This window comes from Lithobates pipiens, unplaced genomic scaffold (genome assembly GCF_037356315.1).
Source record: "Lithobates pipiens isolate NorthernLeopardFrog02 unplaced genomic scaffold, aLitPip1_a1.2 Scaffold_23, whole genome shotgun sequence".
NCBI lineage: Eukaryota > Metazoa > Chordata > Amphibia > Anura > Ranidae > Lithobates > Lithobates pipiens.
Window position 1 is genome coordinate 111,475,237 of NW_027507785.1, and position 18,469 is coordinate 111,493,705.

General features: G+C 41.4%; 1 protein-coding gene across 1 annotated transcript in view; it reads right to left on the reverse strand.

Annotated features, from left to right (window-relative positions):
* LOC143927810 (inter-alpha-trypsin inhibitor heavy chain H3-like) overlaps positions 1 to 18,469 on the reverse strand; it is a 208,280-nt gene that overhangs the window by 116,543 nt on the left and 73,268 nt on the right. The window contains exons 7-9 of the mRNA XM_077452192.1: positions 17,971 to 18,096; positions 16,346 to 16,462; positions 14,855 to 15,023 (exon numbers count right to left, since the gene is read on the reverse strand). Coding sequence (XP_077308318.1) covers positions 14,855 to 15,023; positions 16,346 to 16,462; positions 17,971 to 18,096 — 412 coding nt within the window. The remainder of the gene's footprint in view (positions 1 to 14,854; positions 15,024 to 16,345; positions 16,463 to 17,970; positions 18,097 to 18,469) is intronic.

Genomic DNA, 18,469 nt, shown 5'->3' on the forward strand with positions numbered 1-18,469 from the left:
GAGGCGGGCACAAGGTCAGCAGAGGAGGCGGGCACAAGGTCAGCAGAGGAGGCAGGCACCATGTCTCTGAATGTAGCTGCTGACTTCGGTGAGTCCGCTCTCTGATCCGGTCACCCACAAGGCCCTAGGCAAGACTAACACGCCCCCCCCGGGGGGTGTTATGCCGCGTACACACGACCAGACTTATGTCCGACAGACTTTCGAAGGAGTTCTGATGGAGTTCTGGCAGAGTTCTGATGGACTTTCCGAATGAGCGGACTTGGCCACACACAATCACACCAAAGTCCGACGGATTCGAACGTGATGACGTACGACTGGACTCGAATAAGGAAGTTCATAGCCAGTAGCCAATAGCTGCCCTAGCGTCGGTTTTAGTCCGTCGGACTAGCATACACACGAGTGGATTTCTCGGTAGGAACTGGGTCCGGCAGAGTTCTGGCGGAAAAATTTGAAGCATGTTCCATTTCTAAAGTCTGTCAGACTTTTGCGAATCAAAAGTCCGTTGCAGCCCACACACGATCGAATAGTCTGCCGGAATCATTCCGTCAGACTTTAGATGTTGAAAAGTCCGGTCGTGTGTACGGGGCTTTAGTCTTGTCTAGAGCGCAAAATAGTTAAGCACCGGCCCTGACCATATGTGAATAAAGCTTTGGACCCTTTAACGAATCCTTGGTGTGCTGATGACATTTCTTCCCTCACACATGCATACACTCACACACAGGGTGAGGAAGGTGTCTGTGGATGGACACATGGGGGTTGATTTATAAAACATTTTGTCACAAACATTCATTCAGGCTGCACACAAATTGTCCCCGTATTTTCTCTAAGGCCTCTTGCACATGATACTCCAGTTTGGGCATCAAATTTTCAGACTTTTTTTTTGGATGTATTTGCACGTATTTACAGGCATTTTTGCGCGGACCCGCGCATTTTTGCGCAAAACGTATTCTCACATCCTCGTTCTGCACAATGGGGGTTATTTATGAAAGGCAAATCCACTTTGCACTACAATTGCACTGCAAGTGCACTTGGAAGTGCAGTCGCTGTAAATCTGAGGGGAAGATCAGATTGCATACTAGCTCATTATGACTTTGTCTTGCAGGTTTTTTGTTTTCGTTTTTTTTTTTTTTTTTTTTTTTTTTTAGAGTTTACAACCACTTCAAAATTATATCACATCATTGCAAAGTGAACTTTATATGTATTGCTTTAGGAGAGCTTTATTAAATTTTTAATGCTGCACTGCGATTCATGAAGCAAAATTAAATGGTTTGCATAAACTGTTGTGATAAAATTAGGATAGAGTTAAATTTGTTAGACAAGAGCACAAATTAGCACAACAGTGACTTTAGAACAGGGTTGTAACCGCTAATAATTCAAATGCCACTGCATTCACTTAGCATTTGAACTTGCGTGGAAAACACAGATGCCATTTACACACACAGTATACTTATTTCTTATTCAATTTTTTATACTTATGGAAGGATAAGTTCACTTTTTGTAAAAAAAAAATGCTAAACGCACATTTTTTTGCAGGTAAAAATGTGCATTTGTTATTTTTTTTTTACATTGCAGCCTTTAAAGCATTGCACCCATGATCAGCAGATTTTGGGTGCAATGCTAGGACTCTCAATAAGCTGTCTGCCTGGAGGAGAAATGTGTTTGGAGAGAGATGGCTGTTGAGCTATTAAAGCTGAGAGGAGCTTGAAGCTGGAAGGACCCCTGTTACCTATGACTTGATCCTGCTGGTGAGCCCAAGCTCTACTGCACACGATGTACCACATGGTCTCTACACAGACTGGAGATCGCAAAGACACACATCGGACGACCTTCCACTCCTCCACAAAACGATTACGGAATTATGCTGATATATGGGATATGAGAAGGATTAACCCTCGGAGCACCTGTATTTGAATGCTGATGTCTGTGATTAACCCCTGGTGGGGATATGCCTTTTTGACCTGTCTGACTTGTCAGGGGTCCATTGCTTAAGGTGAGAGTCCATCTTATCCATTGGTAGAAGGGATCACATCATCACTTTTATCTTTGCTGAAAGAAGACACCCTGCACTTGCGGACTCTTGAAGCTTACCTTATCTATCCTGCATTTCTTTTATTTTTTAACATTATAATTTTGTGGATCGTGTTTTAGTATCTGCGCTGTACTGTTGTATTTTAATTTCTATTGTGGGATTTGGTATTTTGACCTATAGTATTCTAGCCGCAGTATCTTAGTACGAGTTTTATGGATATTTCTATTTTAGTCTATATGTTTAGCGCTGGTTGATTTGTCTTTGAGTGTCTGCCTGTACCGCCCATACTGGCAGGCTGTTACTGAATAGCAGGAAGAATCAATGACACTGGACACTGTCACAAAGCAAGTAGCCCTGGCAGCAGGAGATGGCTGCATAGGTGCATGTTACACCTTAAATATGGGTGAACTTAGCCTGTAAACTTGTTCTTTTTCTTCATGGGGGGGGGGGGGGGGGGTTGGATCTAATCAGTGGAGTCTGCGTACCACCATTTTATTATCGTAAATAGTTATTCCTGTGCTGCTCCTAATAAGGGTTATTTATATGAATAGCTGCATACACCGATATGGACCAAGCCATGTCCACTAGGGAAAATATGTAGGAAAGTTGATGTCGCGCTATTCTTACTCTATTGCAGGTAGGGGGCTGTTACACTTTCTATTCTATTTAGTAATGTGTAAATGACTCTCAAAACTTATATATTTGGATATATGATATCCTCTAAGTCATGGGTCTTCAAACTATGGCCCTCCAGTTGTTCAGGAACTACAATTCCCATCATGCCTAGTCATGTCTGTGAATGTCAGAGTTTTACAATGCCTCGTGGGATGTGTAGTTTCGCAACAGCTGGAGGGCCGTAGTTTGAGGATCCCTGCTCTAAATGGTTTTGTATGATTAAAATTCTTTATAGTGTAGGTATTTTATAGAAAAAACTATAAAATAAGGTTCCAAAAAAGGACTAGATTATTGAAATTGCACTCTAAAAAAACTGTAAACACACCTACAAAGGTGCTACCACCCAGTAATGTTGGGTGTATATAAAACTACCGGGAGTGTGTTAGTGTTGGATGTTACCCCATAAAAAAAAAAAATAATTATATGAATAATATAAAATAAATAAATGCACTACAGAGGCAACTATTATATGCATATAACTTTTCACCTGGTGAGCTATTTGTCTTTAACCACTTCCCGACCAGCGCACGACGATGTACGTCAACAGAATGGCACGGGCAGGCATATTGGCGTACAGGTACGTCCAATATTCAATGCTGCCCTGCCATCGGGAGCGCGCCGCCGGCGGCGCGCTCCCGTGCTGGTCGGGACCCCCGTGAGTCCGGTCGCGGGACCCGTGGACTCGATCGCCGCGGGCATCCCCGTGATCGTCTCACGGAGCGGCCGAATGGAGGAAATGCCGAGTAAACAGCATTTCTCCATTCTGCCTAGCAACTAGTGACGCTGATCTCTGCTCCATGTGATTGGAGCAGAGATCAGTGTTCACTAAATGAAAGCCCAACCCCCCCACAGTTAGTAACACACCCCTAGGAACACTTAACCCCTACACTGCCACCCACTGGTTAACCCCTTCACTGCCAGTGTCATTTACACAGGAATCACTGCATTTATATAGCAGTGATTACTGTATAAATGACAATGGTCCCAAAAATGTCCGATCGGTCCCCCACAATGTCGCAGTCACAATAAAAATCGCTGATCGCCGCCATTGAATGAATGAATGAATGAAATACTTATATAGCGCACAATGCGAACTGAATCGCCTCTAGGCGCTGTGGCAAACTTTGATCATCTGCTAAAAGAGGAAGGTCTTGAGTTTTTTCCTAAAAGCCAGGTGATTTTCTTCCAGGCGGATGTTTATTGGTAGAGCATTCCATAGCCGAGGCCCTTGGACAGCGAATCTCCGATCCCCCTTGGATTTATACCGGGCTTTGGGCACGAGGAGGAGGTTTTTGTTGGCTGATCGAAGACTGCGGTTTGGTGTGTAATGATTTATTTTCTCCATTAGGTATTGCGGAGCTTCTCTATGCACGCATTTGTGGGTGAGGCAAAGGGTCTTGAACGTGATCCGATTTTTTACGGTTAGCCAATGTAAGCTCCTCAGTGAAGGAGAAATGGATTCCCAGGGTTTTTTTCCTGTTATCAGCCTTGCCGCCGTGTTTTGGATCAGTTGTAATCGCGCAAGTTGATATTGTGGTAATCCTATGTAAAGCGAGTTTGCGTAGTCCAGTCGTGAATTAATGATTGTTCCAACTACCACTGCTTTGTCATTCTTTGGGATAAAAGGGATGAGTCTGCGAAGCATGCGCAGCAGATGGTGAGATCGACTGACTACTGCTCCTATTTGCGCATCCATTGACATTTGTGCGTCTAAAATAACCCCGAGACTCTTGGCTTTGGTCTTTGGGGAGATAGTCTGCCCAAAGACGGTTGGTGGAGACCAGGAGGTTTTGGTTGCGGGCTTATGATTTGGGTGTAAGATAAGAAGCTCTGTCTTTGATTGGTTCAGCTGGAGGGAGTTGGTGGTCATCCAGTCCTCTATTGATTTGAGGCAGTTTTCAAGTTGTTGTTGGTGATCTTTTTTTCCATTGATCCGGAAATAAAGTTGCGTGTCGTCAGCGTAAGAGTGGAAGCAGAGATCTGAGCATCTGATGATTTGAAGGAGTGGGCGAATGTAAATGTTGAAGAGAACGGGTGACAACGGAGAGCCTTGAGGGACTCCGCAGGTGACTGCCCGAGTTTCGGAGAGGAATTTTCCTAGTTTCACTGTCTGTGACCGATTTCCTAGGAAGGACGCGAACCAATGGAGATCTATGTCTTGGACTCCGGCTACTTCTGTGAGGCGGACGAGTAGAGTATTGTGATCTACTGTATCAAACGCTGCACTTAGGTCTAGCAGTACGAGGAGACACGGCTCTCCGTCATCTGCCGCTTCGAGGGCGTCATCCCAAATCTTGAGGAGAGCTGTTTCTGTTCCATGACCCGGGCGGAAGCCTGATTGCAGCGGGTCCAGGAGTTTGTGAGTATCCAGGTGAAGTTGTAGCTGATGTACTACAGCTTTCTCCATGATCTTAGAAATGGTGTTGAGGCTTGTAATTGGCCTACGGTTGTTTGGATCCTGAGGGTCCAGGTTTGGTTTCTTGAGTAGAGGTTTGACGATGCCTTGTTTGAGGATGCTGGGAACAATCCCTTCGTGGAATGATCGGTTTATGAGGTGGGTTATGGTTGGAGCCACGATGTCGGAGCATTCTTTCAGTAGTTTTGTGGGGATGATGTCAATAGGTGAGGTACTGTCACGCAGTTTATTAATGATGTTTTTTGCGGTGTCTACGGTAATTGGGGATAGTGAAAATTTTGGCGGTTGCGATATGTTGGTGCGGACATCCTCTTTATGTATTTGCTGGCTGAGGTCGGATGTTTTCTTCTGACAAATTGTTTCCCTGATGGTTTTGACTTTATCGATGAAAAAATCTGACAGTTTGTCACAGTAATCCTGGGATTCGCTTTCTGGGGGTTCTAGGCACACCGGATTCATTGATTGATTAACCAGTTTAAACAGTTCCCGTGGTTGGTTTGCGGCCGTTGAGATTGTATATGAGAAGTGATCCTTTTTGGCTTTGAAGATTGCTTTCCGATAATTCTCTGTCAGACCTTTGTAGTTAAATAGGTTTTCCTCGGTGGGATTTCTTCTCCATGTTCTTTCCGCTCTTCTGCGTTCTTGCTTTAGTACGGAGATGGAGCTATTAAACCATCCAGCATTTTTCTTCCTGATGAGAGCCCTGCGTTTTGGTGCTATCGAGTCTGCTGATTACTAGTAAAAAAAAAAATAATAAAAAATTATTAATAAAAATGCTATAAAACTATCCCTATTTTGTAAACGCTATAACTTTTGCGCAAACCAATCAATAATCGCTTATTGCGATTTTTTTTACCAAAAATATGTAGAAGAATACGTATCAGCCTAAACTGAGGGAAAAAAAAGTTTTTTTATATATTTTTGGGGGATATTTATTATAACAAAAAGTAAAAAATAATGCGTTTTTTTCAAAATTGTCGTTCTATTTTTGTTTATAGCGCAAAAAATAAAAACCGCAGGGGTGATCAAATACCACCAAAAGAAAGCTCTATTTGTGGGAAAAAAAGGACGCCAATTTTGTTTGGGAGCCACGTCGCACGACCGCGCAATTGTCAGTTAAAGCAACGCAGTGCCGAATCGCAAAAAGTGGTCTGGTCTTTGACCAGCAAAATGGTCCGGTCTGCAAGTGGTTAAATGACATCAATATTACGTAAAAAAATGCCACACGGTTAAAACATAAGTGCAACTACATCAATATACTAAAAACGATCTCATTGCATCATGTATTGCCTAGTGATGGCTGGTATTGTAAACAGTCGTAATAACAGTGTTAAATATGGTAAAATATAAAAAAGGATATATGAAAAAAAAAAAAATTGTCAAAATAAATATAAAGTACAAAGTGACAAAATGTAAACACTCTACAGGGGTGTTAACACACAAAAGTAAAAATGGTCCAAAACAAAAAAATTATATATATATATATATATATATATATATATATATATATATATATATATATATATATATATATATATTAATGTGGAATAATGGGTATCACACTCAGACTTAAAGTCCTAAAAACAATAAATATAAAGTGCAAAGTGACACAATATAAACACCCTACAGAGGTGTTAACCCACAAAAGTGTACATGATCCAAAAGAAATGGATTCATGTGGAGTAATAGGTAACACACTCAGACTTAAAGGTTTCTTTTCTCTTGTTTATATATTCTTTATACACCCTGCTTTCTATTAGCTCTGTAGGGTGTTTACTTATATAATTTTTTGTTTATTTTTTCTTTGTTCACTACAAATTACTATTGTTTGGACTCCTTAGAGATATCTTTTATTATTAGATACTTTGTAGTCTTTGGAATTAGTGCATGGGACCAGTTTACACTCACCACTGAAGTTCCATACGCAAATTTGCCTTTCAAAACCATTCACGTTTACTCAATTTTTTTTGGCTATATTAATTTTACGCACCCTTGCACTTTATAGGACTTTAAGTCTAAGTGTGATACCTATTACTCCACATGAATCCATTTCTTTTAGATCATGTACACTTTTGTGGTTTAACACCTCTGTAGGGTGTTTATATTGTGTCACTTTGCACTTTATATTTTTTGTTTTTAGGACTTTAAGCCTGAGTGTGATACCCATTATTCCACATTTATATTTATATATATATATATATATATATATATATATATATATATATATATATATAATTTTTTTGTTTTGGACCATTTTTACTTTTGTGTGTTAACACCCCTGTAGAGTGTTTACATTTTGTGACTTTGCACTTTATATTTATTTTGACAAAATTTTTATTTTTTATCTTTTTTTTATATTTTACCATATTTAACACTGTTATTACAACTGTTTACAATACCAGCCATCACTAGGCAATACATGATGCAATGAGATCGTTTTTAGTTCTGTTTAGTATATTGATGTAGTTGCACTTATCTTTTAAGCGTGTGGCATTTTTTTACATAATATTGATGTCATTTAAAGACATATAGCTCACCAGGTGAAAAGTTATATGCATATAATAGTTGCCTCTGTAGTGCGTTTATTTATTTTATATTATTCATTTATATATATATTTTTTTATGGGGTAACATCCAACACTAACACACTCCCGGTAGTTTTATATACACCCAACATTACTGGGTGGTAGCACCTTTGTAAGTGTGTTTACAGTTTTTTAGACTGCAATTTCAATAATCTAGTCCTTTTTTGGCACCTTATTTTATAGTTTTTTTTCTATAAAATACCTACACCATAAAGAATTTTAATCATACAGAACCACTTAGAGGATATCATATATCCGAATATATACGTTTTGAGAGACATTTACACATTACTAAATAGAGTAGAAGGTGTAACAGCCCCCTACCTACAATAGAGTAAGAATAGCGCAACATCAACTTTCCTACAACCATTTTATTATGGCATTGGGACAAATAGACACCTTCCTGGTGCTGTTTTGAAAAGGTAACTGGGATTCAAGTGGTCGCTGTTTAAAAGGGGAACATGCTGACCATGTAAAATACCATGTTGGTATTTTAGGAAACCAATGCACAAAATGGGTGCACTTAGGCCTGGTTCACACCTATGTATTTTAGAGTTTACGTGTTTTCAGTCTTGCAAAAACACACAACAGTCCATTTAACGTGGTTTTCTGTGAATCTATGTATTTTATGGAAAGGGGCAGGGACTTTTCTGTTTTTTTTTTACCATGAATGAACTTCAATGAATGAAAAGCATGTATATAAAAATGCAAAATGCACCTGCAATATGCAAACTGCAACCGTTGCGTGTGAGTGTGAATCAGACCTCACTCAGCTCTCCTCAGAAGTAAGAGTGTCCATAATTTAGTGTGCCAAAATCCAAAGAAGAAATTGGAATGAAAGAGCCCAGAAAACTCCTGTTGCTCCTCAGACAGATCTAAGATCTCCACACAGGGCCGTCTTTATTATTGATTGGACCCTGGGCAAAAAATTTCTTGGGGGCCCCCCTCCATGCAATTTCACTCTCCACCTGCTCTGAGACATACAATAAATAGCAGCTAGACTTAAAATCAGTTTACTGTATCAGATCAGGCAGAAATTGTGATCGGTTGCCAGCGCTTACAGCATATCCTTACTGCTTACTGACTGGTTGCTAGAGGTTACAGTACACATTACTGCTCACTGTTTGGTTGCTAGAGGCTACAGCACATCTCTTCACTGCAGGGGAGCATGATATACATATGAATGCCGCCTTTATTTACATATCAATGCTGTTGGCCACAGCTATTTACTCAGTGATGCTGCCGCTATTTACATATGATTGCTGGTTATTTACATGTAAACACAGGGTCTGCAGGTGAGTCATCTGTCCACATTAGGGCAGAGCTGGGCAGCATTAGTAGCAGTACTTCACACTGAGATATTGGGACACAGCACTGGACTAAAACTTCAAGGGACAAGGGAATTTAAACTGGATAGTTGTCAAGTATGAGGCAGGTGCTTTGGGCCCCACAACAATGACAGGGCCCAGGGCAGCTGCCCCTTTTGCCCTGCCTTAAAAACGGCCCTGTCTCCACAAAACATGAGAAAAGACCAGAGACAGGGCACGGAGGTTAGTAAAACCACGTCAACACATGGTTATTAAAAATAGACATATTTACATGTTAAAATCTTGATATACAGCATACAGAACCCAAGGGGAGTCAGCTGGAGACAGATGGTAAATAGGCAGTAGTAGATGAGCAGAACATGCAGCAGTGTAAGCGCTGGCAGAGCCATACACAGCAGAGAACTGTGTACTTATTTTAATAATAGGGTATTTATGTGGTTCCAGTGCCCTGTCTGTGCCGTTTTCTCTGGGTATTTTAAGACCTTACTTAGGAGACACTCTTTTTTTCCCGCTTCTTTCTGATGGGCCTTCCTTTTATTAGCACTTCATTAGTCAACAATTACAGTGCCTTGCGAAAGTATTTGGCCCCCTTGATCTTTTCAACCTTTTGCCACATTTCAGGCTTCAAACATAAAGATATAAAATTTTTATTTTTTGTGAAGAATCACCAACAAGTGCGGCACAATTGTGAAGTGGAACGAAATCTATTGGATTTTTGAAACTTTTTTAACAAATAAAAAAATGAAAAGTGGGGCGTGCTAAATTATTCGGCCCCTTTGCGTTAATACTTTGTAGAGCCACCTTTTGCTGCGATTACAGCTGCAAGTCGCTTGGGGTATGTCTCTATCAGTTTTGCACATCGAGAGACTGAAACTCTTGCCCATTCTTCCTTGCAAAACAGCTCGAGCTCAGTGAGGTTGGATGGAGAGCGTTTGTGAACAGCAGTTTTCAGCTCTTTCCACAGATTCTCGATTGGATTCAGGTCTGGACTTTGACTTGGCCATTCTAACACCTGGATACGTTTATTTGTGAACCATTCCTTTGTAGATTTTGCTGTATGTTTGGGATCATTGTCTTGTTGGAAGATAAATCTCCGTCCCAGTTTCAGGTCTTTTGCAGACTCCAACAGGTTTCCATCCAGAATGGTCCTGTATTTGGCTGCATCCATCTTCCCCTCAATTTTAACCATCTTCCCTGTCCCTGCTGAAGAAAAGCAGGCCCAAACCATGATGCTGCCACCACCATGTTTGACAGTGGGGATGGTGTGTTGAGGGTGATGAGCTGTGTTGCTTTTACGCCAAACATATCGTTTTGCATTGTGGGCAAAAAGTTCGATTTTGGTTTCATCTGACCAGAGCACCTTCTTCCACATGTTTGGTGTGTCTCCCAGGTGGCTTGTGGCAAACTTTAGATGAGACTTTTTATGGATATCTTTGAGAAATGGCTTTCTTCTTGCCACTCTTCCATAAAGGCCAGATTTGTGCAGTGTATGACTGATTGTTGTCCTATGGACAGACTCTCCCACCTCAGCTGTAGTTCTCTGCAGTTCATCCAGAGTGATCATGGGCTTCTTGGCTGCATCTCTGATCAGTCTTCTCCTTGTCTGAGCTGAAAGTTTAGAGGGACGGCCAGGTCTTGGTAGATTTGCAGTGGTCTGATACTCCTTCCATTTCAAAATGATCGCTTGCACAGTGCTCCTTGGGATGTTTAAAGCTTGGGAAATCTTTTTGTATTCCGGCTTTAAACTTCTCCACAACAGTATTACGGACCTGCCTGGTGTGTTCCTTGGTCTTCATGATGCTCTCTGCGCTTTCAACAGAACCCTGAGACTATCACAGAGCAGGTGCATTTATACAGAGACTTGATTACACACAGGTGGATTCTATTTATCACCATCAGTCATTTAGGACAACATTGGATCATTCAAAGATCCTCGCTGAAATTCTGGAGTGAGTTTGCTGCACTGAAAGTAAAGGGGCCCAATAATTTTTCACGCACCACTTTTCAGTTTTTTATTTGCTAAAAAAGTTTAAAATATCCAATAGATTTCGTTCCACTTCACAATTGTGTCCCACTTGTTGGTGATTCTTCACAAAAAATAAAATTTTATATCTTTATGTTTGAAGCCTGAAATGTGGCAAAAGATTGAAAAGTTCAAGGGGGCCGAATTCTTTCGCAAGGCACTGTAACTAAACAGACATGTCCGTGGACACAATCATCTCCATAATATTAATTTATTGTCTTGTATGTTTCACTTTCCATTTAAAACACTTCAGGAAGTACTCTTCCTATACTTTTAGGCACTTCTCAAGCCCAACAGGTCATTCAAAATTAGCAAAAGAATCTACATTGCCATGGGCGTCCGCAGAACTTTTTTTTGGGGGGGGGCATCATTTTAGGGTCACCCATGCACCACCCCTTTTCGACATTATCATGGTCAGAGACTGCAGACGTAGTACAGTCCCTAGGATAAGTAATGGATAATGGCCAACAGGCTCTCTTACCAGACCCAGCGAAACTACAGCAGTGATCCCTCCGGCTGGACGATCGCTCACTCTGGGTTCTCCTGGGGTGACTCTGGTCAGTAGTGTAGCATGTCTGTACCCTGGTAGTGGCTCAGTTTTTCTCTCTCTGGTGGTGCTGGGCACCGTAGCTCTCTCTCTCTGGCTTCCGCCCATCACACTCCTTATTCTTTGTCCTGTAGCACTCTCTCCCTCAGCTTTTTTTCCAGGCTGCAGTCTCTCAGTCTCTCTTTTGATCGAGCTGTAGCCTCCTCCCTGTGAAAAATGGGGCTGCAAATCTTTAGGACTACATGTCCCATGATGCTCTCCTAGTCTCCTTTGATTGGCCCTCAGTTATGGCCAATAGGGAAGGGATGGAGCAGGCAGGAAGCTGGGTGGAGAACCTGGTGAGAGCCGCCATCTTTTGTCCCTGACAGGAGAAAGTGGGGGGTGAGCAGGGGAAACATTTGATAGCCGGCAGCTTGCCTTTCTCCTGTCACAGCGAAGCCGAGTTCTCTGCTGGACTGAGCAGGGAAAAGAGCCCGAAGTCACACTACACCGATGGGGGGGCTTGACAGCACCTTGATGGTGTTACCCCACTGGCGGATGGCACCTGGGTGAGGGCTGCCTGCACCCTGATAGCGATGCAACTGTGCTGAATTTAAGATCTGATCCCTAATTCCAGGGGGGGGCACTTGACCTCCCTTGCCCCTACCTGCGGACGCCCAAGGGTGTATATAAAGAGATGCATTCCCTTTCCTTTATATAACTGTTACAAAGTAAGAAAGGGTTGCCTTTTTTGTTTTATTTTGCAAAGGATGCAATGTCTCTGCAGGTATTTGAAAACCTTCTGTTGTTTGGATGTTTCTGTCTAAGCAGCAGTGTGCAGGAGGGCCATAACCGATAAAGCAAATTGTCCATAGATACAATTTTTATTTTAGGACAAATCTGTTTCCAGGATGACCATCCTTCAAACTTTAGTCTGCAATCTTGTAAAATATTGTACATCCGATCGATAATCCTCTATGTCACAGTTAAACCTGACTTGTATCAGGTGTCAGAGCCAGTCAGAGCCAGCCAGAGCCAGCCAGGAATGAGTGTGCGGTGCCATAGCCAAGTGTTAGCTCCAGGAGTCAGTCAGAGTTAGGTGTCAGAGACTTGAGTCGGAGTCCGGTTTCAGAGCCAGGCATCAGTCAGAGTCAGGTGTCAAAATCAAATGTCAGGTGGCAGTCATGTGTCATGTCAGAGTCAGGTGTAAGGGTCAGGTGTCAGAGCCACGAGTAAGATTCAAGTGTCAAAGTCAAGAGGTAGAGTCAGGTGGCAGACCCAGAATGCAATGTGTAAGAGCCAGGTGTCAGAGTTATGAGACAGGTGTCCGTTGATGAAGCAGCGATCAGCGGCGATCCCAAGGATCGCCGCTGATCACAGTCCATAAACGCTTTATGAAACAGATGATCAGGGGGGGAGAAGTCTTTGAACATGTTCTCCCAATGATAATCTCCGCACACAGAGAATACTCATTGACTGACACAATAATGGCCAGTTAATGAAGCTGCGACCTCATCGCTTCACTGGCGATCTGAATCAGAATTCACCAGAGGTGAAGAATCGGGGAGTGAAGAGAGAATCACGGGGGATCTGAGGGGGAAAGAGGAAGATTTTTAACTTCCTTATACCTTGTTCAGACCCCCTAACACTGTAACCATGTCCCCCTGTCATATTTATGTGTGTGTGTGTATATATATATATATATATATATATATATATATATGATGTATATAATGTGTGTGCATATACATGTGTATATATAATGTGTGTGTGTGTGTGTGTGTGTGTGTGTGTGTGTATATGATGTAGGGGGACTCTTTATTTTTTTACCATTAACCACACCGTCTGTGTACTGAGCTGTGATAATTTATCACTGCTTAATAAACTGACATTTCGGGGTTTCCTTGAATTTCTGGTGCTGTAATCTCGTAAAGTCTCACGGGATTCCAGTATCAGGGGGCGTTTTCCACTGTTTGAAGTGTTTGTAGATCACCTCACTCCTCCAAAGGTGAAGCGATCTACTCCGCTTCATAAACAGGCACACCGAGGAGAAAGATCTCCTATGTGAATGCCGGAGAATGAAGCAAACAGACACCTCAGAGCGAAAATTAAGAGTGAGGCCGCGTACACACGCGCGGACTGTTCGCCCAACCTTGTCCGCTGAACAGTGTTTGGGCGGACAGTCCGCTCGTGTGTGGGGCTTCAGCGGACAGTTTCAGCGGACAGTTGGCCGAACAAGGTCTTACGGAAATTCCGAAAAACTGTCCGCTGAAACAAGGTTTCAGCGGACTGTTCGCTCGTGTGTAGGCTTGTTCGGCCAACTAAGTCTCGCGCATGCTCAGAAAGGATTTCCACGTCGGAAGGTTGCATTGCAGTGTATAGGACGTCGTATTTTTCGTCCCGTCGTACGTGCCGTTCACGTCATCGCGCACGGTTTCAGCAAACTGTTCGTCCGTCGTGTGTGGCCATGTCCGTCCATGCTAAGTTTGAGCGGACTGTTCGCTCAAACTGTTGGACGGACAAAGTTGGGCCAACAGTCCGCGCGTGTGTACGCGGCCTCAAGTGTCAGTCAGATGCCGGAGTTAGGTTTCAGGAATTAAAGAGTGGTGTTTAATTCAAGAGTCACAGTACATACCTCAGGTTAGGTAATTAGTGTGTGAAAAAGACTCGTCAGCATTATAGCTTTTACCCTTACAACAAAGTGTACCCTTAGTAGCAATACACCATGCACAATTTGAAGCCATCCTGTCCAGGTGACACCCTGACAACTCTTGTGCGAATAAAACGTTAGGTTAGGTTAAAGAGATCTAGGTAAAAGAATGGGAAGTCCCTTTTTATGTTATGACCTGGATGAAATTCCATTGACTGCCGCTGGGAAGAGAAAAATAAATCAATAAGTGGATGAAGATAGATAGAAATGTCAATTGAAACATAGTTGTAAAAAAAAAATAAAGGAATGCTGAAGCTTCAAAATAACTGTCATAAGATCCCAAATGTTATCTTTGCTGGAGCACCAGATCTTCTGACAGAACCCCCTGAAATCTCTTTGTAAGTCCTGACTTGAAAGTGGAAACTTGCTCTCTGATCTGTATGATGGCACTTGGACCTAGCAATTGGCTGGTCAGGCACCACATGTTTGCCCCATACCAGTACCACATTTATCAGTTGGGTGAATTGGAGTGGTGTAGAAGATTTTTTAAAATGTGAAATTATGGAGTTTCATTACAGACAATATACGTAGGAAATCATAGATATTTGTTGTGTTTACTTACCACCAGATTCTTGAATTTCTCTGACAAAGTCCTTGGCTTCGATCAGGTTTTCTGGTGTTGCTTTCACCAAAGAAGGTTTCCACACATCAATTTCATCGTCAAATAGTATAAAATTAAAATGATCATGTTCTGAGGTGTCTTCCAAAATTTCAAGTAAGGCTTCCCTTGTCTAAACATAAATATCATAGTAAAGCATACATTATTAAATAAAAATTTCACACAGGTTAGATAAATAGAGGGACAAGTGATAGTGACAGAGAAGCAAAGGGTCCCTGTGCATGGACAATTGTTGAATGGAGGTGCTTGGTGAGAAATATTCAGTATATTATGGTGAATAGTGCGATGTGCTAAGTGTGCTGGCTTCCTTTTTTTTATTCAGTTTGTAAGGACTTGTAAAATCAGTTGAATATATAACTGATATTTCAGTTGAATGGCATATTTATTATTAGCCGATTGCATGTACAGTATAACAGTAACAGATACTGGAATGTATTAAAAATGATTGCTGATCCACTTTAGATTTTATATGCCCTTTGTACAATTCCCCTTAAGGCTGTGTTCACACTATTGTGAACTGGATGCGGTTTTCACCGCATGCAATTCGCATGTCAGGAGACTGTGACTGGCTCTCTATAGAGTCGATTCACACATCTCCGGAGTGGCTCCGTTGCGAATTGCACGGGAGTCCTGTGCGTCTTCTGATCCATTTCACGTCTGAATTCAGCCAAAAAAAAAAAAATCAGACCCCCTGCTGTCAGCTGCTCCATGCTGCAGTGTGAACCCAGCCTTACTCAGAATGTAAGCTATAAAGAGTAGGGCCAATATATTTGAGCCAGAAATGAGAACTTCTTTTTAATTTGAGATAGGTTTCAAATCCCTGTCAGGTTATTATTGTTTGAATTTTGGTGTTGCACTATTCTTTTAAACTCAGAGTAAATTTTAAAGGAAAATTATACTGTATATCTTATAATTTGTGAAAAATACAAATACAATCAAATACTGTAACTATTACAACCATGTGTTTATTACTCCAACTCTGTAAACTGCAAATAAGGGGGAAAAAAATGAATTTTGCAATATATAAAAGAAAAGTCAGTGGTACAAAAACTTCTCTACTTGACCCTCTCTAATTGTTTTGGTAACCATTATCACTAGGACAGAGAGTGATGGGAAATCCAATATTTTACAGTTGTCACCCAAACCTCAAAATATGGTAAATCATTTGTTGGGGACACTAGTTCTGGAGACAACTGTCTGATGATGTAGAGGGTATTTCCCCTTAGTTTGGAAAGATTTTCTTTCACTTGCCTTTGTGATTTTAGGACAGAACTGGGGCACAGACACCAACAGAAGAAACCTGACAGGGTTTTTAACTCTTCTCTATTTTGTCCAGAAAAAAAGGTTTTGGCCTTGGATATACTTTAAGAGACCAAACAAATACAGTTGGAGAATGTTAATGAATAGCAATAAGACATTTTATCTATATCTTACCTGTTTCATCTTTATACCCCACATTGATCCACTTCTGTCTATTACATAAATCACATTTTTTGGCACACCAGCTAATTTATGGGGTGCGAAAAAGTGAACAAAATATCCATTGACAACCTAAAAAAAAAAAGTTAAAAACTGTATTAGTTCCTGCAAATTAGCCAAGGTATAATGCAGACATCACTAAATGGCAGACCACAGTCTGGACTGACTGACAATCTATCCTGGGTGTCCTCTCAGCAGCCTGGGTGTTCTCTCCTAGTTCTCTACCCCCTACATCATCTTTCCTACAGGGTAGAGGGTGGGAGATGCAGTTGGTCTGGATAGAGGGAAAAAACGTGGCATGCAGCATTGATACTTTCGTGGCAACATGTACCTATTCGAGCAGCATCGTGTCCTCTCACATGTAGGTAGGTGGTTGGGGGGAGCTGTAGAAATGCAGATCAGCCCTCTGTTTTAACCATCCCAGAGGCAAATGTGGAAGGAGCCTTAAAGTAAAACTAAGATCAATGATCTGCTGTTTGGGTGCTATACAGCGTGTCCCGCACCACTATCTCGGTCCTCTTCAGCTGGCTGCCCCTTCCTGTTGCAGGCAGCCATCTCCGATGTTAAACTGGACCTGCCCCCTCCCCAGCCTGCTCACTAACCACTCCTTGTGCCAATCCTGAAGCCTCTGGGAAGATATTCAAGAGGCGGATGTACCAGCTAAATATCATTCTGGCCTAGGCGGGAATAGCGGCAAGGGGCAGAGCAAAAATAAAAAAATAGATAAAAACTCTTTTAAAAAGTTCCAGAAATTCTGCTTGGGGAAGGAAAGCATGTTACATTTGAACTAGCTCCCTCTTGCTTGTCAACCAGCAGCTGGGCACACCTATTCCTGCCCACTTTTGCTGAAACCCCCCACTGTGAGCTGCAGTGCCTGAGAGGGAGAGCATGTGAGGCACAAATGGAGGATTTGGCTCGATCAGGGAAGTTAGAAAAACTTTTTAGCTTGCTTTATGAGGCTTTTCATCCAGTTCTGCCACACCACACAGCCTCTACTGTAGTTCAGTAAAGGTCATCAATCCTCCCTGTGACTGGACAGGGAAGAAAAAGCAGCACACTATTGAGCTCTTTCCTCTTATTAGCACAGGGAGCCAAATGATTTGCTCCTGGTTCTTTTCTCTCTCCCAGTCTGAGCTCTGTTGTACTGGGATTGCAAGAGGCTGACAACTCAAATTCATAAACTTACACTGCTTGCATTTAAAGAAATTATATTATTATATTTAAAAACTATATATATATATATATATATATATATATATATATATATATATATATATATACACATACATACATACATACATACATATATATTTAATTATGTATTAATCAATACAAAAATGCATTGATTTGTGTTGTTTATATGTGCTTGGGGTTCAGCTTTCATGGCTGCAGCCCATGTATTACAAATATGGCACCCTGTTACCCGTGTATGTATATTGAGCACATATATGTAAATAATCAGGTGCCATACATATGATTACATTACGGTAATTATACACTTATGTACATATTTCTATTTTGGAATCGTATTGTTTTTGTCATCAGAATTCTGAAAATTAGATGGGATTATATAATCTTGCCTGTATGTTTCCTGACGATTCTCGATTAACATCGTATGTCACAGTAAAATCTCCATCCAGTAAGGACGTTGTACAAGTTGCACAGGAACGTTGTTGATCCAGTGTGGGTTTGAAAGAGACATAGCCCTAAAAATGAAGTCCATTATTTGGTCAATACAGTCATAACTGTCATATACAATTGTGTAAAACATATTCAGGGTTTTCATTTTTTTGTGAAACTTTTCACCCCGCCTAATAGAAATAGCATATCTCACTGCTGTAAAGACAGATGCAGATATACATAGACAACTTTTTGATATTACATTTCTCTTAAAGGAGAATATAATGGTTTATGTAAAATGTGCTTGTTTTTTTTTACTGTTTTATATTATTTTTATTAATTATATAGAAGTCTTATATTAAAAATAAATATTTAACCCCTTGACACTGACATAATGCAAATATGCGGCCTTCGGCTTCAAGGGGTTGTACCGGGGTGATGCCTGCATCTGCAGGCACC